The 22,692-nt window shown below is 43.0% G+C and overlaps 1 protein-coding gene across 3 annotated transcripts in view; it reads left to right on the forward strand.

The window, feature by feature from the left end:
• PLEKHH2 (pleckstrin homology, MyTH4 and FERM domain containing H2) overlaps window positions 1-18,838 on the forward strand; it is a 105,071-nt gene extending 86,233 nt beyond the window's left edge. For all 3 annotated transcript variants that reach the window (XM_074989614.1, XM_074989613.1, XM_074989612.1), the window contains 8 exons: window positions 2,185-2,340; window positions 4,394-4,491; window positions 6,533-6,674; window positions 7,283-7,428; window positions 9,776-9,905; window positions 10,582-10,668; window positions 16,399-16,536; window positions 17,611-18,838. In XM_074989614.1, the coding sequence (XP_074845715.1) occupies window positions 2,185-2,340; window positions 4,394-4,491; window positions 6,533-6,674; window positions 7,283-7,428; window positions 9,776-9,905; window positions 10,582-10,668; window positions 16,399-16,536; window positions 17,611-17,793 (1,080 nt within the window). In that variant the 3' untranslated portion in view covers window positions 17,794-18,838. The remainder of the gene's footprint in view (window positions 1-2,184; window positions 2,341-4,393; window positions 4,492-6,532; window positions 6,675-7,282; window positions 7,429-9,775; window positions 9,906-10,581; window positions 10,669-16,398; window positions 16,537-17,610) is intronic.
• Window positions 18,839-22,692: the final 3,854 nt, after the last annotated feature.

Below are 22,692 nucleotides of genomic sequence, written 5' to 3' on the forward strand. Positions count from 1 at the left end.
TCATGAATAAAATTTTCTCCAAAGTGACCTCTCACTCTCCCCATTCACAGTTCATGCAGTAGAGTCCTCTGTCCCTCTAACCAGGGTTATAGTGTCTTTAAAGGCTTTCAACTTACCAGCAGTCTGAGGGCCATGCCTTCAGTAACCAAAAGCCTGGAGTCTCTGAGTTAGCTTATGGGATGAAAAAGTTTCCCTTTGTCCTGCCCTTTCTTCCAAAGCCCAGGCATTTAGACTGAGTCTTCATCCAAGGTGTCATGAATGAGTGCACAGAAGAAGTTAATCTTCAAGGTAACTTGAATCCCAGTTGAGCTAGTAGGAGTGAAGTAATTCTGTTTAAACTTAGAACAATTGCAGTTCCCAGGGCTTTTTGCCTCTGCATATGGCAGGGATAAAGACCCAGAGGGGAGATGGCTCTCAGGCAATCAAAATAAAATCAAAGTATCCTGACTATTGCAACATCAGCCATAAGAGTGTAAGTACCAGGGAAATGTATAATTATACATGTTCAGGTTTCTGGCTATTTTAAATTTGGATGGGCTGTGGCTTGTTAACTTGTTTTGTTGTGGCTGCTCTGTTTTTCTCTTTTGTGTTTTGTTTGAATTGAGATTTTCCCCCTGTAACTTTTAAGTTGAATCCCAGGGAAATATGTTTCTCTGTATGCAACCCCATGATTTATTTTTCTCTTGTTTTGTGAATAAATCACTTTTGTAACAACTGATCTGATTTCTGTGTCCTAAGAAGAGTCTGGGCCTCAGACCAAACAATTAGCTACTGAATTACAGGTTTGTACGTACAAGCTGTCTCTGGAGGGAGGGTTAAGAGCTTAGGGTACCCCCACAGAAAGAGTCCAAGTGTGTCTTCTTGGAGTAGGGTTTTTTTTTCTCACTCAGTGGTGGTGGCAGCGAAACTGCTCCCAGGGCCAAGGGAGTCTGTGACCCTGGGAAGTTTTAAGGGAAAGCCTGATTACAGGCAAGGTGTTTTTTAAGTCTCCGCAGGGCCCCATTTTCTGCACTTGAAGTGTGGAGTTGGGGGGAGCCCCAACACAAGGCCCAGAGCTCCTTTCATTCTACCCTTCTGTTAGGACCTAATGGCTTGGGTGTTTCCTTCTCCAACAGTGAATGATGAAAGTAGGCTGGTATGCCCTGGTGCACCACATTGGTAAGAAAGGAGCTGGTGCTGGGGAGTGGTTCTCTGCAGGTAGATGCGTCTGCTCCTGGCCAGGGTCCTCCCAACTCCCAGTGTGGCTCTCAACCTGTCCTGCTGGCACCACACTGGCTAGATGCTACAGGCATGTGCATGCCATGAAAGGCACTGTAGGTGGAAGTTCATGCTCCCAGCCAGGCTCTTGGCTGGATGCAGGACAGACACATGCCATTTCTACAGAGTGGGTACCCTGGGGAGAAGGTGAAGAGGGCAGCAGTGGGTCTTTATTTAACTCTGCTGTTGCTTGCATGCCATGCCTCCACAGCCACAGTTGCCTGTGGCTGGGAAAAGGAGCAACGTGGGGCAGGGTCTAGGTAACTGATCATGAACAAGACTGACTCCTGTTAAATTGTACGTCATGCAAAGTTATTATCTATAATATCTGCTGAGCCAGCCTGTCATAATTTTTGTCATAGCATTTCTATTACTCTTTATTACAACTATTTCTATTTTTAATACTATTATTATAATATTTTCCTCAGAGAGGAACATATTAAATTGCATTGTTAAATCAAACATTTAGATAAATTCAAATGTATAGCTTAGTAAATAAAAACTCTGTAAAAGCATTTATCTAGAGATCAAGTTTGCGTTAGAAAACAAAAAAAAAAGAAAATGTGTTTAGTAACAGTCTGAGCTGCTGTGTATAATTCAGTAAACAAAATGCAGTGATTTACAATCTTGCAACAGGTAAGCAAAATTTTTGACATAAAATTTGCTCAGTGGGGCAGAAGAAAGATGACAAAACTGTCTTTTCCCCCCCAGAATTTACAAGTTTAAATTCTAAATATTTTTGTCTGTAATCTGTAGTGCACTGTATCAAGCTGTAATGATAATAAGCCATCCAAGGAGGATTAAAAAATGGAATTTTCTTTCCATTCATGTTCTAGAAAGTATCTTGTCCTTTTTCAAAGTCATACATTTGATATTTTTGAGAGTTTTTATTACAAAAGTATTTCCTGCCCCTCTCCCCGGATTCAGGTTGTTGGGTTTGATGCCTCCACTACCGTGGAAGAATTTCTGAACACCCTGAATCAGGACACGGGAATGAGAAAACCAGTCCAGTCAGGATTTGCATTATTTACTGATGATCCTTCTGGCAAGGATATAGAACACTGTCTTCAAGGGAACATCAAGGTAAACTAAATTATTCATGAGCTACATATGTTAAATAACAGAAGTATCTTAATTTTACAGAAGTCTTTTCAAACAATCAACTTAAGGGAAATTTACTTCCTCATTAAATGTTTCTGCCTTTACTCATTTCAAATTATTCAAATTCAAAAGAATTCAAATATATCAAAGGAAAAGATGAAAACAGTCTCTATTTTTGCCCTTATTGAAGTTCATTCAGTTCATTTAAAGGAATTGCCTGGGAGACTAGAATAGCTCAGGCAAATTATGATGGGATAAGAAACTTTTTACCTCTAGATACCAGTTTACACGAAGGCTATGTCTACACTAGAAGTGTCTGTCGACAGACGTTACTTTCGACAGGGTAATCCCGACAGAATCTCTGTCAACAGATTGCATCTACACACAATTTGCTCTGTTGAGAGAGAACTGCCAGACTGCACTGTCCTCTGGTGCCAGAAAGTGGAATGGCAGCTCTACAAAGAGGGCTGCCCTGCAACTGGAAGCCCTTTCTGTCGACAGCAGTGTCTACACTGCACTTTTGTCGAGTGTACTCTGTCCAGAGATTGTTATGCCTCAAATTTTTGAGGGATAATACTGTTGAGGAAAATGCAGAGTTCTGTTGAGATTGTGTCGACAGAATGCTTTAAGTGTGTAGATGCTCCCTGAGTTATGTTGACAGAAGGCCCTTGTGTTGACAAAACTCGGTAGTGTAGACTCAGCTGAAGAGTATTTTTAGAGACTAAAAGTGATTGCGATCTAATGCTCATTCAGTGGCTTTAATTGGTATTTTCAGGCCAACTCCTGTGGCTGAACAATGGTCTGAATATTCAGTTATACTGAAGAGCTCTCAGAGCTCCAGTAGATTAGTAGGCCAGAGTGGAAGTATTCAAATGAAGTCAGAGATACAAATATTGAACTACTGTAACTTGCACTCTGTGAATCCTGTAGCTAGGAGACTTCAGTGTCCAATGCTGGCAACCTGGTACCTGTCATAAAATCAGATTTACTATAAATATAAACTCTTTTTCTAAAATACCAAAATGCAAACAATTTTTCCAATTTGTTGCTCCGGGGGGGATCTATTGGAGGATCAAGGGAAGGGACTGACAGCCATGTCAGAGTTCTGGAAGAAATGTCAGAGAGTTTCCTATCTAATACAAGGAAGAAAGAATTTATGTTCAGTTCAGTAGATGGGTAATGTTTAGTTTAATATAATTGTGGGTTCTGAACTGGTTTAGTTATCTCTGCAAATAAGGATTAAGATATTTGCAGCACTGATTAGGAAGACACAGCATAATCTACATTTTATTAATATATTACATAGTTCTCAGAAACTGGGATTGCTGATGAATCAGCACCCTCGGCACTTTGTAGTAGGGAATGCTGGATAATGCCATTAGGCAGCCCTATTACTCCCTTCTGCACTGTGTTCAGAGAAGTAGTGACTGTCTTTAGGGGGATCTGCATCCAGCCCTCTATGACTGGAAGAAGGATCATATGATCCAACAGTACATAAATAGGGCCATGGAAGAGTCCACTTCCCTACTCCCCAAAAATGACATGGAAGGCAAAAAATCTATTAAACTCAGTTTACTAATTCTGATTTTCTGATTTCTGTTAATGTGAGTCTCCAGTTTCACAAAAACACTGCTTAGGAACAGAGCCAACTACAGTATGAAGTATACTTGCTCAGTTATTCTCTTTATAAAGTAATTAGTTTGATTAATTATATAACAAATAGTTTTGGATAATTACATATGTGTTAGGTCCTGTTAAATTATATAACTTTCCTTTCTGTATAAGCAAGTTATGTGAAGATTCCAAAGACAAGGTCTGTCTGGTTGGATAAGTGAATGACAGCAACAAAATGTGACTACTAAATCCTCAGCCACAAAAGTGCCTGGATAGGTACTGTCTGCAAATTAAAGCTATATGATTTTTCTGAGCTACACTAATTGAAATTTTTTCCTAATAAATAGATGGTTTCCTTCTAAGATGCTGTTTTGGCAAAAAACTACAGAATGACATTTCCACATATTCATTTTTCTTTTAGATTTGTGACATTATTTCTAAATGGGAGCAGGCCTCCAAAGAACAGCATCCTGGCAAATGTGAAGGCACAAGAACTGTGCGCCTGACATATAAAAACAGGTATATAATACTGAGTACAACTCCCTTGCTGTGCCCTTGGAGTTTTCTTTAATTTGCATGGTGTTTTATATCTAGAAATGTGTTAGCTTATTAAAAAATGTGAAAATGGAGAAAGAGACTGAAGCCTTTGTTAAATAAATTATCTTCACTAGTATCAATATTTTGGAAACCTTCACATAAATCTTAGATTTTTTTTTCTTAAACAGTGGGTTTAGAAGTGTGGAGTAATCTAGTTAGTCAGGCAAATCCTGGCTTGTTTTCCTTAGTCAATCATCTAGTTAATTAGAACCTTTTCCAATGACCCTACTTTAAGGATGTAGCTCCTTTTCCCTCGCTCAAAACATCTTGCACCTTGCAAAATCCCATCTGTTGAGATATAGCTTGTGTGATTGTCTTTCATGTGGGCACCAGCTCTGCATGTATAAAATAAGACTCAAGGAGCATGTAGATCGAATGCACATGGAATTGTAAACACATAGCATGAACCTAACAAAGAGCAAGAGACAAAGGGCGGGCTACCAATTAATGGGATCTCTAAAAACAGAAGTCTTAAGAGTACATCTACAGAAGAAGGATGAGATAATAGTAAGCTGGACATTATTTACTTAATTAGCAACAGCCACAGGTTGACATGTCATAGTTTAGTAGTAAAAAGGACAACACATTGCAGTTTCCATCAAAACTTGTTTTCTCTTACTCTGTTTAGTTTGGAAAGCCATAATGTCCAATTTTGTTTGCTGTTTATATCCAGTAAAATGGAATTAATTATGTTATGTATCAGGACTTAATTTTTAAATTTGTAGCTGAAGTTTATGAGATTGAGGAGCAGTTTTTGTCTTGATCTACAGCAGCCCTTTTGCTCAGTCTCTGGTCACTTCTGAGCATCAGTTGCTGTTTGTGCTGGAACTTGGATACAATGGGACTAGGCTGAGAGTACCAAATTAAAGATCTTAGAGCTACAGAGATAAAAAAACACTGTAGTGATTTGCACTGTTGGAAGGCTTATGAAGCTTCAGTTGTCAGGTGGTTTTGAACTTCATGAAACAAAAAAAAGAGTGCATATTTGCAAAAACTTTATTCACATACATTCAGTTAGCTACAGATGTTTTGGTGGGTATTTTTATCTTTAATTATTTTCAAACAGGCATTTTAATCCCATCATATTTAAACTTTTTAGGCTGGTTTTTTATCATTCACTTATAAATAAGATATATGTATAATGATAATGTTTTTAAATGGAAACCTAAGGGCATACGTTAAGTGATCAGTTTGAATAGCAGAATAGCTAGTCTTCTAATTCCATTGTAGTTTTCCAGGATATTACTCCTATGCTGTCCCTATTCTATGGAAATGGGCAATGACTAGGGCAAAAATTTTAAAACTACAAGTTCCTAAGTGTTCTCAGGGGGTAGCTGTATGAGGCTGTAGCTTCACAAGTAAGAAGCAGTCGTGTAGCACCTTAAAGACTAATAAATATATTAGGTCATAAGCTTTCACGAGTAAGACCCCAGAAAGCTTGTGACCTAATAAAAGTGTTAGTCTTTAAGGTGCTACAAGACTGCTTCTTGTTTGTGAGAATTCTAACTGGTCAATTTTCCCCACCTTTTAGAAGTTAGTTAATGTATAGCTAGTAAAATGGTTTAGAGTGACAGTTCTGGGGGGCTCATTTTCTCCATTTGTCCAAAGATCCAGTGCTGGCAGTAAAAGCTTCCAAGTCTTGCCCTTCCTCTGTGCCTCAAAGCTGCTCTGGACAGGTTACATTCAGAGCTGATGTGATAATTAATTACTATGTCCATTAATTCTTTATCTTCTCTGCTGAGGTTACAATTTGTGTTAGAAACACCTATTCATTAGACACTGGATTGATATCACCAACTCCTATCACATGAGTCAGTTTTAGCCATCAGGTGGTAACCATTTTTGATCAGAGCTAACTTCAAATCAGTGGCTCGGGGTGCAAGGTCATAGATCTCAGTCCAAATTCCCAGAGTCCAATTCCCATATTTCCATTTGTAAATAACTTTTCTTTCTCCTTTTGCAGGCTTTATTTCTCAGTTCAGGTCCGTGGGGAGACAGACAGGGAAAAGCTGTTGTTAATGTATCAGACAAATGATCAGATAGTAAATGGAGTTTTCCCTGTAAACAAAGAACTAGCACTGGAAATGGCAGCTGTTTTAGCTCAGGTAATTGATGAATATATGGTAATTATTAACTTGTATATTAAGGGGCCAGTGCTGAGCACTTTCCACTCCTGTTGACATCAGTATGTGAGGTTGTCAGCATCTTGCAGGATCAGGCCCTAGTCAATTGAAAATATAATAGACGTGCTTTTTTTTAAAGGGAGTATTGAACAGGTCTCCCATTCACTGTGCCATGAATAACTTCTGGAAATTATATATACAATTAGAAAACAGCTTATAGATGTTTCAGGAGATACAGTTTTGAATAAGATTTATTTTCATAAAGAATAAAAATAGTGATAGTCACATAAAAAGTTTGTGAGTTACTTTATGGATTAGTTTCATTGGAACTTGGTAGGTTACACCAGCTGAGGATCTGTCTCTCTTCATGAAATACTGTGAAATGCAAGACAAATCTATACAATATGTTTTTACTTTTGTCATTTAAATTTGATTTGTACTAACTAATTTTTGCCTGATGAATTTAGTGTAATGAAAAGTGATACAGAATTTAGAGTACGCTGATCAACAAGACAATGCATAACATGTATTTAAGTTCCAAAATGGCTCTGCACAAACAAAGATCTTCTCTTTCTTGACCTTTCCACTAGGTGGAAATTGGGGACTTCGAAAGACCTTTCTCAACTCCGGCAGGGCAAGTTACTTCTCCCTCCAAGTCCAATCAGACATTGAAACAAGTTTTGGAGAGATTTTATCCAAAGAGGTATAGGCATGGCTGTTCAGAAGAACAGTTAAGGTGAGAGGGGAAAGGTATTATGAGAGACAAGATGTGTGAAATTTTGACTTTTAAAATTCTGTTAGTTTAAGGCAAAGTAAGTCTTTTCAGTTACATTAAAAGATTCAGATATACACAGTGCTTTTTTGTGCCAGTAATTTCTGGTACTGAGTACCAGTATCTCAGCAGCCCCAGCCATGGGATGGGAGCTGGCTGAGTATGGCTCCTCTTTTTTTTTTTTTTTAAACAAAAAAAGCATTGGATATATATATATAATTATGAATTTTTTCTGTCTGAAGATCTATATCAAACTGAAATTCTTTTTACTGAATGGATTAAGGAGACCTCATTTCCTCTGCATCTTTGTTACTCAGACATACAATAGGGATATTAATCATGTATTTTAGAAAATGCTGTCAGCTTTCAGAATACACAAATTACTTAGGAGCTTATAACCTTCATTCACATAGGACCAGATTTTGACACTCTTATTCACCAGAGCTATGGTACACCGTTGTTACTATTTTGGGATACATTTGTATTCTAAAATAGAAACCAAGCGGCTACACACCACACTCGAAATAGCAGGGCTGTTTCCAGCATGGTATTTCATTCCTGCTACCCCTCGTCATGAGAGGAGTAGCAGTAAGTTTGAAATAGGCACCTATTTCGAATGGCACCAAGTTTGAAATATGTTACCTCAAAATAACTTATGCAATTTGTATTGCACAAAATACGTAAGTTATTTCGAGTTACATGTAGCCAATAGCCCAGGAGTATTATCTTACTTACAGATTGATCCCTTGAAATAAACAAGATTATTAAAGTACCACTGAAGTTGAGTAAGGGTGCCACAATCTGAACCCAGAGTAGACCTTACTCAAGCAGGGAGACCCCCTGAACTCAACCAAACTGCTTGAATGAGTAAAGCTTGCAGGATTTGTATCTGCTTTAGTCAGTCATTGGGTATATAATATATTTTGAACAAAAACAGTATATTCTCATTTCTGCTAATGTTATATCATCTGTTTTCTTATGTCTCCTGGCAAACAGAGCTACAAGAAAATATGAAGATTTGAAAAACAGGAAAATGTTATTGTGAAACTAACATGTGGCTGGGGTACTTTAGATCAGGATATAATACCTAAAATTGCTTTACTTTTTGTTAAAAATTTTCTATATTTCATGTTTCTGATTGTCAGGAGGTTCAGCATCTTAGATAGCGTATCACAGCCGCAAGAATCTCCAGCTGTGTTGTGCAGCAGCAAGAGTGTGCAGGGCCCAGCTGTAGAGGAACATAGGCCCTCCCTGCTCTGTTGATTTCCAATTCATGCCCTGTGACCAGCAGGTTGGGTATGCAGACTGGAGGTTGACTATTTTCTACTTTTACTTGTCCAAAATCAACCCAGGATCTACTTACTCATTAGCAAGGGGGCATGTTCCTCCATGTTCCAGAGAATGTTTTCTTACAGTCTCAGCCCATCATCCCCATTTCCATGGGGCTTTTGGCAGTTCAGCCCATTGGGGTCTGGTCCAGGTGGTGTGGAGCTTCAGTGACCTCTCTGCTGGAGCTAACAGCAGAGAACTGCTCCCTTTCCTGTTCACCCTGATGATGTGGACGTCTCCCTTTTGAGCTGTGTCTCCATTGTAAGCATGCCCAATAGATGCAGCTGAGTAGGGCCTTCTGGACCCAAAATTGCTTGTTAACCCTTGGTTCTCCAGTATGGAACTTTACATAGCCCATTACTTAGATGTTCTTTTAATTCTGCTCTAGATGTGTCATAAACTAAGCTGTACTTTTTCACTTAGTGCTGCTAATACATGTTGGACCTTTCTAGTCCAGCACTCTCTCATATGGCAACATCCAGAATGTGGCCAAGTTCCCTATGGTCTCATAAATTTTCAGTCACCAGTTCTGGCTCTCAATATTGTGTGGTTATTTAGCTCTAAATTACCCCTAAATGTCTTCAAAGAGCCCAGTAAGCAGCAGATGTGTTGGTAATGTACTACAATATTGACCTCCCATGGTCTGGCAAATTCATTCAGCACTGGTCAGGTCCCAAGGGTGCCAGACTGGAGAGTTTCAAGCTGTACTTTGTATTTAAATGGGTACCATTGTAGATATTTTATTTACATATCATCATAGTGTTCCAGAAACAAGAGGGCATCTAAAGTTTGCTGAATGCAAATGCTATTAATAACTGATTTAGATTTCTATACACCATATTTAATAGATGGAATAAAGCACATAAATCAAATACTCATTTTAAGCAAATGAAATAGTTCCCAAGGGTTTTCACCAGTTCTGAGTAATCTTTTTGACAACAAAATCAAAAATACGTTCTCACTGTATGTTTCATTTCAATAGACAGCTTCGTCAGCGATTATCAACTAGATGGATGGCTCTCCGGGGGCAAAGTGCTGCTGACTGTGTGCGCATTTATCTCACAGTAGCCAGAAAGTGGTCCTTTTTTGGTGCTAAAATGTTTGCAGCAAAAGTAAGGTCCTACACCAGGTTTGGGTTTACAGGGCGATGGAGGGTTTAAATTTCACTGTAGTCTTCAGGAGAAAAATAAATTAAGTGGAAAGTGGGTTTGAGGTGTTTCTGTTGACTGAATCTCTATTAATGTTACCACTTGAATGAACTTAACACACTAATTAATTTTTATAATCTTAATAAGTAAATCTGAACAACTTCTAGCCCATGTCTCACCTGCATTCTCGTATCACGCCACATAGCTTCCTTTCCTTGTCTTGCACCATGCTTTGAAGCAGCCTTTTTAAATTACTTCTTTTTTGGGTCTGATTCTATGAAAGACTATTAAAAACTTTAATGGGAGTTGGGTTTTTAAATGGGAATTGAGCCTAAGGTTCTGCAGCAATAAAGATTCTAAAAATCAGTAACACAAATAAATGTTTGTGTCCTGCTTCACCCTTGGACACACAAACCATAATACAGGTCTGGGAAATAGAGTTGTGTTGTCATTTCCCTTTTTTATTTCCCTTCAGACAATCATAGGATATATACCCTAACTTCTTTGCAGCACTTCTGCTCTGTTATATTTGGGCATGTTATTTGACAAACTTTAAAATATTTGAGTCTTTTAATTAAGTTACTGCTTAAAGCTAATACCATTTATAACATATAATAGAATCCTGTTTCTCTCTTTGTAGCCTCTAACGCCATCCACATTTGAGAATTCCTTCATATGGCTTGCTGTACATGAAGACGGTATAAGCATTCTAGAATACAGCTTTCTGGTAAAAAGAAAAACGTTTTAGTTCAGATTTAAATATATTTTAATAACAAATATCTGGGCCAAATTCATTCTTGATGTATCACCGCTGATTTAAATGAAATTACACCAGTGCTGAAATTGGTCCTGTAAATATAGATATGTAGTCTGTCTCTTAAGCTACGTCTACTCTAGAAGCATCTGTCGACAAAATCGCTGTTCACCATGTGCATCAACACACAAAAGCAGATCGACAGAGTAATCTGCTCTGTCGACAGAGAGCAGCCAGACTGCCCTGCCCTCTGTCTACAGCATGGCTGACTGGAAGCTCTGCAAACAGGGCTGCCTGGTGAACTGGAAGGCTTCTCTGTTGACAGAAGTGTCTACACTGCACTTCTGTCCAGACAGTGTTACAGCTCAAATTATTGAGGGATAACTCTGTCGAGGCAAAAGCAGAGTTCTGTCAAGGCTCTATTGATAGAAGGCTTTATAATTGTACACGCTCCCTGAGTTCTGTTGACAAAAGACCCCTCCTGTTGGCCGAGTTCTCCAGTGTAGACACAGCCTAAAAGTGTAACTTTGGCAACTTTTGAAAATGTGATTATGCAAATCAAGCATGCTATATGCAAATCAGAGCTTCATTTGCATTTCTGATTTGCCTCATTTGCATTTCCCTTTCGAAAAGGGACTGTAGTGTAGATGCAGCCAAAGTCTTTGGGCATGAGTGTCTAGCAGTCAGTAATCTACTGCTGCTGTTAGATGTCAGAACTGGCCTGCAGGCTTCCTCAGCCAGTCAGGCAGGATTGTCCATCAGAAAGCCTGGCTGGCTCAGGAGGATGTCAGAAGTAGTAAGCAGGTGCAAATGAGGGCAGCCTAATTGTGGAGTTTCTGACCTCTTCCTGGACAATTAAGGCAAACCTACCACAAAATGTAATGAGCTGTATGTTAGGATAATCTGTCTTTTACAGTTTGGATGAGGCCTTTTTGTTAATTGAAAAACAAGAGCAAAAAGGAGTTTTGTACCCAAGAAATTAAAATAATTACTGTACAGATTTTTTTTCATAACTTAAAATGTTCATATCTGTATTGAAACACTACCCTTATTGATTTATGTAATACTAAACCAGCTGAACAAATGGCAGTGTCTCATAAGCTACATGTACAGTGCTGCATGTTGAATAATACAGGCCAAAAATTTGAAGTGTGCTGCTCCATGCAGAAGTTTTTGTGCACTATTAGTACTGTAAACAAGCAAGCAGTGTTATCCCCATTGGGAGCAGAAAATGAATTTTGCAAATGTAAATTATATCACTTGAGCCGCGTCTACACATGCCGGCTACTTCAAAGTAGCCGCACCAACTTTGAAATAGCACCCGCCATGTCTACACGTGGCGAGCGCTATTTCGAAGTTGAAATCGACATAAGGTGGCGAGACATCTAAGTTGCTATCCCCATCAGGAGATGGGAATAGCGCCCTACTTCGACGTTGAACGTCGAAGTAGGGCAAGTGTAGCCGATCCGCGTCCCGCAACATCGAAATTGCAGGGTCTGCCATGGTGGCCATCAGCTGAGGGGTTGAGAGACGCTCTCTCCAGCCCCTGAGCTCTGTGGTCGCCGCATGCAGCAGCCCCTTAAAGCTCCCCGCCCCCTGCGTTCCTGTGCAGGAAGCTGAGAGCGCGTGCAGGCGGCAGCACTGACACGAGGCCTGCCTGCACGCCTCCCTGCAGCCCCAAGCCACCCCCCTGCACTGCGATGGCCGCCCACCAGCCCCCCAAGCGTCCCCAGGGCACCCCCCCCAAGGGGAGCCAGGGCTCCCAGCCGGGCAGCTAGCCTGGCAAAAGGCAGCGGGGCCCCTCCTGGACGGAGGCCGAGATCCGGGACCTGCTGGGGCTCTGGAGCGAGGAGGAGGTGCTCCAGGTAATGGGGAGCAAGAGACTGAACACGGATGCATTCACTCGGCTGGCCGAGGGCCTGGCTGTCCAGGGTCACCCTGCCCGCACTCCTGACCACGTCAGGAGTAAGGTGAAGGAGCTGCAGCAGGGTTACGCCCGGGCCCGGGATGCGGCCAGCCGATCTGGGGCTGCCCCCGCCACTTGCCCCTTTTACAGGGAGCTCAGGTCCATCCTGGGCCCCCGGTACACCTCCTCCCTGCTGGCCACTCTTCATACCTCAGCCGACGAGCCCCAGCAGGCCCTGGAGGCAGAGTCCGCCCCGGAGGCAAGCCCCGCACCCCAGGGGCCCCCCCAGGAGCCCACCCCTGGGACACTGGAGGAGGAGGAGGGGGAATCCTCCTCCAGCGACGGGGGCTGCAGATCATCTTGCCATCCCGGAGCTCCAGCAGGGTGTCTGCCCAGAGGGTGTCCCCCGACCGTGGGAGCGGACCGTCAGGTATGTACCCCCCCCTGGTGCACACCCCTGGGGTTAAGGGGCAGGGACAACAGACATGACCAGGGCCCTCCACATGCCCAGATGACCATGGCCCCAAGGACAGCAGTGGCATGTCCCTCAGAAGAGTGCATCAGCTCCTGCCCCCCCAGCACAACAGTGCCATGCCCCATCCCTGGGGATGGGGGAAGCGGAACCTAGGGTCCCCTGGGGAGGAGGGGGTGGGACACCCATCAGCAGCAGCAGCATCTCCCGGGGACGGGGATGGGGAACCAGCAGCAGAGGGGTTGGGGGACAAGGGCCACAGCTCAGGGGTCACACTAATGGCTGTCTCCACTCTTCTTCCCCCCAGTTTTCCGCAGCTGCACCATCAGAGGGCCCGGAGAGCGCCGCCGAGGTCTCAGTGGTCCCGGAGCCCACCGGGGCCATCCCAGCAGGCCAGCCCCTCGGCGGAGCACCAACCATCCTCAGGACGGGGCCAACAGCGGAGCCACCACCACCCAAGGACAGCCACGGACCCCCAGCTGCTCGCAACCCTCCGGCGTCAGCTGGAGGTGTCGGAGCGGCGCCTGCAGGTGGACGAGCGGCAGCTGGAGCTCCAGGAGCAGGCGCTGGCCTGGTGCCAGGAGGCATGGGGGGCCTTTATGCGCACATTCGAGCGCATAGCGGAATACCTGGCCCCCCATGCTGTGCCGCCCGCCGCTCTGCTTGCCCTGCCCGCCACTCCGCCCGCCGCTCCACCCACTGCTCCGCCCGCCGTCCCACCGCCGTCCGCCACCCTGGGGCCTTCTGCCGAGGGGGACCTGGGGCCTGCTGACACCCGCCGGCCATACCTGCTGGTTCGCCCAGCCCCCAGCCAGCCTCGGCCAGGGCTCAGACCGAGGCAAGGGTCGCACCCGCCAACCCCGGGCGCCAGACAGTAGAGCGGTGCGAGGCCCAGGACGTGCCCCCCCCCGTACATATCTCCCCATATATATTTGTATATAGTTTGTGTTACACCCCTGTTCTTTCATATGGTACCTGCCCCCCCATGTAAATAGTTCCCCCCTTTTGTTCTGCTCTCTCTCTATATATATATTTTTGTTGTTTGAATAATAAGACAAATCACCGGGTTTTGGTTTCAAAAACAACAGCTCCATTTTTATTTGCAAGGAGGGGGAGGTGTCTGCTCTTGGGTGCTCTGTGGTGTGGGCGAGGGGGCAGGGAGTGTTGTGGAGGATTGGGGGGTGTAGTGGGGAGCCTGCCAGCATTCACCCTGCGGCCTGGTTGAAGTGGGCCTGCAGGGCCTCCTGGACCTGGATTCCCTCGGGGTCCACCTGGCAACTGGGGGCAGCGGGTGGCTGCACGTCAGCCCTGCCAGCCTCCACAGCCCAGCCCTGGAAGAATGCCTCCCCCTTGCTCTCGACCAGGTTGTGGAGTGCGCTGCACGCACCCACAACCTGGGGGATGTTGGTGGGGACTGCATCAAGGTGGGTGAGGAGACACCTCCAGCGCCCTTTGAGGTGGCCAAAACTGCGCTCAACCGCCTGGCGTGCATGGTTCAAGCGCGTGTTGAAGCGCTCCTGGCTGGCTGAGAGATGGCCCGTGTAAGAGTGCATGAGCCAGGGCCGGAGGGGGTACGCCGCGTCTGCGACGATGCAGAGGGGCATGGTGGCATCCCCCACAGGGATCTCCCGCTGGGGGATGTAGGTCTCCGCCTCCAGCCGGCGGCACAGGCCCGAATTCCTGAACATCTGGGCGTCGTGGGTGCTGCCAGGCCACCCAACATAAATGTCCAGGAAGCAGCCCTGGCTGTCCACCAAGGCCTGGAGGACCACAGAATGGTAGCCCTTCCTGTTCAGGAAGCGTCCTCCACTGTGCTCCAGGGCACAGATGGGGATAGGGGTCCCATCCAGAGCCCCAAAGCAATTTGGGAAGGCCAGGCTGGCAAACCCCATGATGGCAGCATCCGGGTCCCCAAGCCGCATGAGCCTGTGGAGGAGCAGGGCATTGATGGCGCGGACGACCTGCAGGGGAAGGACATGGGAGAGCACCAGTAAGGGGTGTGCAGGGTGTGTCTGGCCCGCCCCCCCAGGGCTGCCCTCCCCCACGTCCTCTTACCTCCATGAGGACAGCCCTGATGGTGGCCTTGCCCACGCCAAACTGCTGCCCCACGGATCGGTAACTGTCTGGAGTGGCTAGCTTCCAGACAGTGATGCCGACCTGTTTCTCCACCATGAGGGCACGCCGCATGGCGGTGTCCTGGTGCCTCAGTGCGGGGGTGAGCCACTGGCAGAGCTCCAGGAATGTCTGCCGGCTCATGCGAAAGTTCTGGAGCCAGCGGTCGTCGTCCCACTTGCCGAGCACCAGCCGCTCCCACCAGTCGGTGCTCGTGGGGTAGCTCCACAGCTGGCGGCGTGTGCGGGGGGCAGGGAGGGGGCGGAGGGCAGCAAGGTCTGGGGTTGCTTCCTCCTCCCCTGGGGGCAGCTCCTCTTCTGTGAATAAAAGGTGGTCAGCTGCCTCTTGCATAGCATTGAGCAGGGCAAGCACTGCTCTTGCAGGGGCGGCTGTGTGGACCTCTGGCGGCTGCTGCTGCTGCTGCTGCTGCTGCTGCTGCTGCTGGGGGTCCATACTGCTTCGACGGGTGTGCGTGCCTGTGGCTCTGGAGACCGTGTGCTGTGCAGGCTGAGTGTGTCTAGGAGGGGCCCTTTAAGGGAGCGGCTAGCTGTTGCCCCGGAAGTGCTAGTCCACCCTGTGACCCTGTCTGCAGCTGTTCCTGGCACCCTTATTTCGATGTGTGCCCCTTTGGCGTGTAGACGCTCCCCTGCAGTGCCTACTTCAATGTGGTGCTGCCCAACGTCGACCCTGGAGGACGTGTAGACGTTATGCATCGAAATAGCTTATTTCAATGTTGCTACATTGAAATAAGCTATTTTGATGTAGCATACACGTGTAGACGTAGCTTTGTACACACAAATATTGAAATGTTTTTTAAGTACACCCTGCTTCTCAACTTCCTTAGCGCCTTCCTTACACCCTTAATGTTGACTTCCAAGGGAGTTGGATTGGGTTTTTCATTTGTAATGTGAGCGGTGTGCCTGTATCCAAACTCCAAACCATAACCATTAAATTAAATATATTTTACTTTAATTAGAAACAGGGCCAATCAGGAAAGCAAAAATCTCATAGTGTAGTGGGAATTCCTCACAATGAAGGCTTGAAGCAATCAGGCACGTAATTTGAATTAGATTAAAAATTCTATAGAAGGGGCTGAAAACAGCGTTTTGAAATTAGATGAGGAATTATGTTCAAAGTATTCCCTGTAGTCTCTTTTTCCCTGTATATTTCTTTATACATGAAACTGTTTTTTCCCTTTCTTCTTTTTTTGAAGCGATTAATAGTTACATATGTACACAAAAGTCTGATGACGTTTGGAGGCTTCCAAGATGACTTTATGCTGATAGTTAACAATGCTCAGTCAAAAGACAAGTCAAACGAAAAACTCCTGTTTGCCATGGCAAAACCAAAGGTTGGTACACTAACTGAAACAATTTTCAGTGTCACTTGCCTCTTTGTATTTATCTGTTGTGTATATGCATGAAGTGCAGCACATGCTCTTCAAAACGTCCTCTGTTCATTAGCTTTTTACACAATGAATTGAAAGGGAGAAAGCAATTAAAAACATCAATGCAGTTCATACATTTTTTTTTTGTTTTTACTGTTTTAATGACCTTTCCCCCAGAGTTCCAGACTCTACAGACAAGGTTATTTAGGGACATACAAGACAGAAAGTATATGCATTGTCTAAAAATCAGTATAAGCCACAATTTTAAAAAAACGTTTGAGTCCGCATTAAAGCAGTGCCTATATTGTCAGATAGCCTTTCTAAAGGTTATACATGTCTCCAGAATTCTAGGACTAAGGAAATCTTTTGCTGATGTTAGTCTAGACTCTCTCTCACTCGTGATATTGGCAACCAGCCTGAATAAAACAAATAAAAGCAAAATTTCAGCTATGACTAAGGAGTGAAGGTCGAGTTGTTATAATCCAGAACAGCCTAGAAGTAGGATCATAGTTTTCTGCATATAACTTTGGTTCAAAATATGTCTCTTAGTAGAAATATGCTGATGTATATGTCAGCTGAAGAAACACAGTGATTTTCTATCAAATGATTCCCTTAAAGAGGATTATTTTGCAGTTCCATAGGGAAGGCAGGGTATATACCTTCCAAGGTCTTTGGGAAGAACACCCCCCCCCACACACACACACGCTGCATGTAGTAAAATTATTTCCTCAGACACCTACTGGTCCGTAGAACTGTCTTCTAAAGAAATGATGAAATTTAGTTGTTTGAATCATTTAAAATTGTACAGGACAAAACATTCCATGTACTTTAGGAAATAATCCTGCATTGGCAGAGAGATAAGGAAGACAACCATAACTCTAATAGATATTTTTTCTTAACTATCATTTCTTTAATAAAATAGAAGAATGTTATAGAAATAAAATGTCTGTCCATCTCTTACTAAAAGTTAGCTATTTCTTCAGGGTCAAATACAATTTATATTTTTCTAGATACAAATTATAGTGTTTCTTATTACAGATTCTGGAAATCACTCTACTGATTGCCAGCTATATTAACCACTTTCATCAGCAAAAGGGGGCTACTAATCATCTCTCTACTCCAGGACCACTTGCAACTCAAACAGGACAGAAAAACAAGGAAATGGGAAGTCAGCCACTTTTTTCAAACAGCAGACCAACCAAAGGTCCTACATTGTTATGAAAGCATGAGATATCTGTGAAAATGTACGCTTATGGTATGTTTCCTGGATCGAATGAACATCTTTGTATGTGCCATGTACACACCAAGACACAAGACAAGAAAGGTGGATTGGTTTCCATTCACTTTAGTCAAAGAGGCCCCTGTTAAAACTCTACACACAAGTTCCAAGGTGGAGTGAGTACTTTCTCAGATGAAACACAACCCAGTTCTGAACATGGGAATTCAAAAATATTTCTGAAGAGGCACCTTTTGTGGATGGGGAGTTGGCCTTTGGAATTATTTCAGTAAGTCAGGGATTTTGAAGACATTTTCCCAAGGAAGACAGTGTCTTCCCCTCTCTGCCCTTATTTTTCAGATTATTCAAGTTGCATAGCCTTGATTATGAGAGAACAACTGGGAAACAAATACATGTACATTCTCTCCCACATGCCTTCTTGTCTACAATACAAGCAACCCTGTGACGCAGTCAAAAGGAGACATTTTTGTGAAAGATCTCTTTTTAAGTATTGGCAGCACATCATCAATTGTACCTCTTATAATTTATTATAAATGTCTTCTCTTATACAACATTTTACTTGTCTGATCTACAACAGTGGTCTGGTACTTTCTACACAATTTTTATCTTTGATTTTCAATATCTAAATTGAGCATGCTATAAATAATACAGTGGATATCCTAAAAAGTCACAGTGGATATTCTTAAATCAGTTTGTTCTCCTGTGTTTTTTCTCCTCTTCTTTAAATAACTTAGTTCAGAAATGAGTAAATTTGAATTCAAACCACAGAAGTAATATAAAAAGCACTTACATGAATACATACATGTAAACTTGGAGACACAGACATTATAAAATATGTGATGTGTATACAGTACATACCAGTAGTGTAGCATATTTTGTAAATAGAAGCCTAATACAAGAAAATGTTCTACTTGTTATTGTTTTAGCACGTTTTCATGTATTATCCATGCATTTCACACCTTAATATCAGTACAAGGATCTCCTGCCAAGTAGAAAAACACTTAATTCAAATATAAATAAATGATCTTGTATATATTTTTTATTTTCTATTGCCGCTAATGCGAGCTGTCAAAGACATTTGTCACTTAAAAATGGTTTTGTCCCTCATGACTTATTCTAGAACCTGGAGTAATGTTTGTGTTGAGTAATGCTGAATTTGTAACATTAATTAATGAATTAATAATCTACAGTTATGGCATCACTTTAAAAAGTTTGGATTCTGTCTTATGGTGCTTGCCTCCTTGCACAAGACAGAGGGTGTATTCTTGAACAAGGTTACAAAGGACATAGTTGGCTGAAGAGAACACATTACACTTCTTTCTATTGTTAGAAACTGGAGAAAGAGAATGAAAGCTGAATTCATAGCGTGGGAGCTACAGACAAGACATGTAATTATCCTGAAAGCCTTCAAAATCCGGCTAAGTCCATTGGTTTCCATGACTTACTTCATTGAAATTCTTGTACTCCGAGTGGAGCATAGGTCATTTATAAGTCTCTTCTACTTCATTTTATCTTGAGACAAAACTTCTAGTTGACTCCGGGAGTACCGCAGTTGCTGTCCTTCAGTCTCAGTAAATCTTTTCCATGCTGTCCGAGGTCTTCATCTTTTGTGTTTTCCTTGTGGGTTCCATTTAAGAGCTTAATGGACTATACTGGATGATGGTTTTCTAAAAGTGTGGCCTAGCCATCCCCACTTTCTTCTCTTGATTTGAACGTCAAGTGGTTCTTGTCCTGCTCTGTTCCAAAGCTCTTCATTTGTGACAAAGTCTTGCCATCTGATGTGAAGGGGGTACCTCAGGCATCTGTTTATGAATGTCTGTAGCTTGTGGTTTGAAGACTTTTTAGTATGCTGGGTCTCACATCCATCCATGAGCGTGCTCTTCACAATTATGTTGAAGATCCACAGTTTTGTCTTCACAAATATTATTTGTGAACGCCATATAGGACAAAAGCATCTTAAATGCAGCTGTTGCTTTCCTTGTGCTGGTATTGATATCCTTATCTGTTCCTCCATCTCTGCCCATAATATTCCCCCAAGTAGGTGAACTGTGCCACATCTTCTATGTCATCCCTTCCCAGTGTGATGGTGGAGGTGGGAGTGGTGTTGGACTGGTTGATCCTTATTGTCTTGGTCTTTCCCTTGTTAATGCTCAGTCCAGTCATTGAGGCAGTTTTGTCTAGTGTTGTGACATTTTCTTCCATGCTTTTATGTCAATGTGAAAGGAGAGTGACATCGACAGCAAAATCAACACCCTCTAGCTGTTTGAAGTGTCCAGTAAATGCCCTGTTGATGGCCATCTGTTGTCCTGCTCATAATCAAGTCCACTGTGATCAAGAACAGGAAAGGTGACAATAGACACCCTTGTCACACTCCTGAGAGTATGCTTAATAGAAGAATTCTGTCAAGACACTGTTATGAACAACTTGGCATGTCAAGTGTTCATACACTGAATGGATCAGGTTAATAATTTTGGATGGCATGCCATGGTGTTGCAGCAGCTTCCACAATGTCTCTCTGTCAATGCTGTTGAAGGCTTTTTCGAAGTCTATGAAGGTTATTTATAGGGGGGATTTCCACTCGAGCTACTGGGGCTGGAGGTTAAAGGTGTGGTCAGGAAACTATAAACTGAAAATAACTAAGTAATTACACAGGCAAAGCCCCCATTGATATGAAGTAAAAGTGCATGATCAGGCCCCTAGAACCCAAGACTGCAAGGAAGTGCATACTTAATTATATGGGTGCGAACGGTCTCATGACCTCAGTACACTACACCTAACAGTAAGTGTTTTTAGGATGAGGGCCTTAGTAATTAATGTCAAGGAATTCCTCTAATTTTGTAGTGATATTATGCAAGAGATTTTTTTTATTTTGAAAAAAGGTTGAAATATTTAAAGAAATCTAAAGCTTTATTCTAATCTTCTTAACAAAACAAAACAGCAGTCATGTAGCACTTTAAAAGCTAACAACATGATTTATTACGTGATGAGCTTTCGTGGGACAGACCCACTTCTTTTGATCTATAGAATTTCAGTCCAGACCCAATTATACAGTGCACAGGTCCAAAAAAATTGCAATAAAAATACATGAACTAAAAGAGGAGGAGATGGGTGGGGATGTTAAGTGTCTTGCCTGAGGTAATTACAAACATCAAGGGAAGGGTCCTCCGCCCCTCAGCCCGCTCCTTTAGTTCATGTATTTGATTTGTCAGTTTTTATTGCATTTTTTTTTTACTTCTGTACTATATAACTGGGTCTGGACCAAAATTCCATAGATCTGAAGAAGGGGGTCTGTCCCATGAAAGCTTATCACCTATTAGATCATTTGGTAGCCTTTAAAGTGCTACATGGCTGTTCTTTTGTTTTGTTAGAATATAAACTAATACGGCTACCTCTCCGTTATTTCTTCTTAGTGGTCACTCAATAATGAATTGGGCATCTTGATGTCACCCTCTTATTTGTGAATCCATTGATGGCTGACCAGCCCAATTCCGGAGCTGAACATCTTACCACAGAAGACGAAGGTGTTAGTAGCTCTTCGAGGGGCACAGGGCAGTTTTTAACGCTCTTTGTGGTTTTATTCTAACCACAGCACAGGCACCACGTGTACAAACCACTTCAATTTTCTGTTTCAAATCATTCTTTCTACTGTTTGCTTGCCAGTCCTTGCTAACACATTAGGAACAGTTACTTTATCCCATCATTGGACACAAATTGTCATGCACAAACATCTCTGCTGGAATGCAGTAAGTTTCTCTTCTGGGTTTCTAGCATTTGCCAAGTTTCAGAAGCATATAAGCAATGTGGGTGTCACTACAGCGTTGTATAACTTCATCTTAGTTCTTGTATCAGTCTCCTTATTTTTCCAGATAATTGCCAATCTCAAAAAGACTCCAGTTGTATGCCTAGTTCTTGTGGACATGCAGTTTGCCATTGGAAATAATTGTGCATCCAAGATACGCAAACTTATTAAGCATGCCATACTCTTCACTGGTGATCACTTATGCACTATAATTACCAACTTCCAATGATTTTCATTTTCTTTTGGACTATTTTTAATCCTACTTTGGTGGCCTTACATTTGATGTTGATAGTGGTCTTGTACATAACTTCTGTGTCCAGTGGACCTATGTCAGCTGAAAAGTTCAATGCTTAAAGTTTTCCTCTGTTCCATAAAAGTTCAAATTTAGGCTAGTGTGGAAATGCCATATATTTTAATAGACTAAATTAGCCTCCAGAGGTGTCCCATATGTATCCCACAATTCCCCACAGTTGTCCACTCTGGCCTCTTCCATCTCTGCTGCTCCCCAGGTGTGCAGGAATTAGGTAACAGGAAGCCTGCAAGGTTGAATTTGGAACCAGGAAGCCCATGGTGGCTAGCCTGTGGGATCATACTTGTAAGAAAGGCTGAGAAACTTCTTTCTCTTTCTTTCTCTACTATCAGTGCGGTGAGCACAAATACCCACTAAAAATAGCCTCAACATGGAGTTCATGGTTCTGTCTCTCTCTCTGTAAGCTGAGAACTTTTTTTTTTTTAATTTTTTTTTTTCAGTGCTGGCACCAGCCCCTGTCCCATCCCATCATGTGGCAGCTAGGCTGTGGGGGTCATGCTTGTATGAAAGGCCAAGGATCTTCTTTTATGTGATTTACATTTGTATGGGGCAGCCCATCCCTCCCCCACAGGTGCCATGGAGTCGAGGTCTTTCCCGTGCCCAGCCACATTACATGGCTAGCCCCAGACCCAATAAAAGGACATGTCTGCTGTTCAGTGTGGACCATGCTGCCAGGCAGCACCATGTCCTGGCTTGCATGTGGAGAGGGCTCCAAAGACAGAAAAGATTTTGGGGGGCTTGCTGCTGCCGGGGGGAAAGTCTGCCCCAGTGTCA

Source organism: Carettochelys insculpta, chromosome 3, assembly GCF_033958435.1.
Source record: "Carettochelys insculpta isolate YL-2023 chromosome 3, ASM3395843v1, whole genome shotgun sequence".
Classification (NCBI taxonomy): Eukaryota; Metazoa; Chordata; order Testudines; family Carettochelyidae; genus Carettochelys; species Carettochelys insculpta.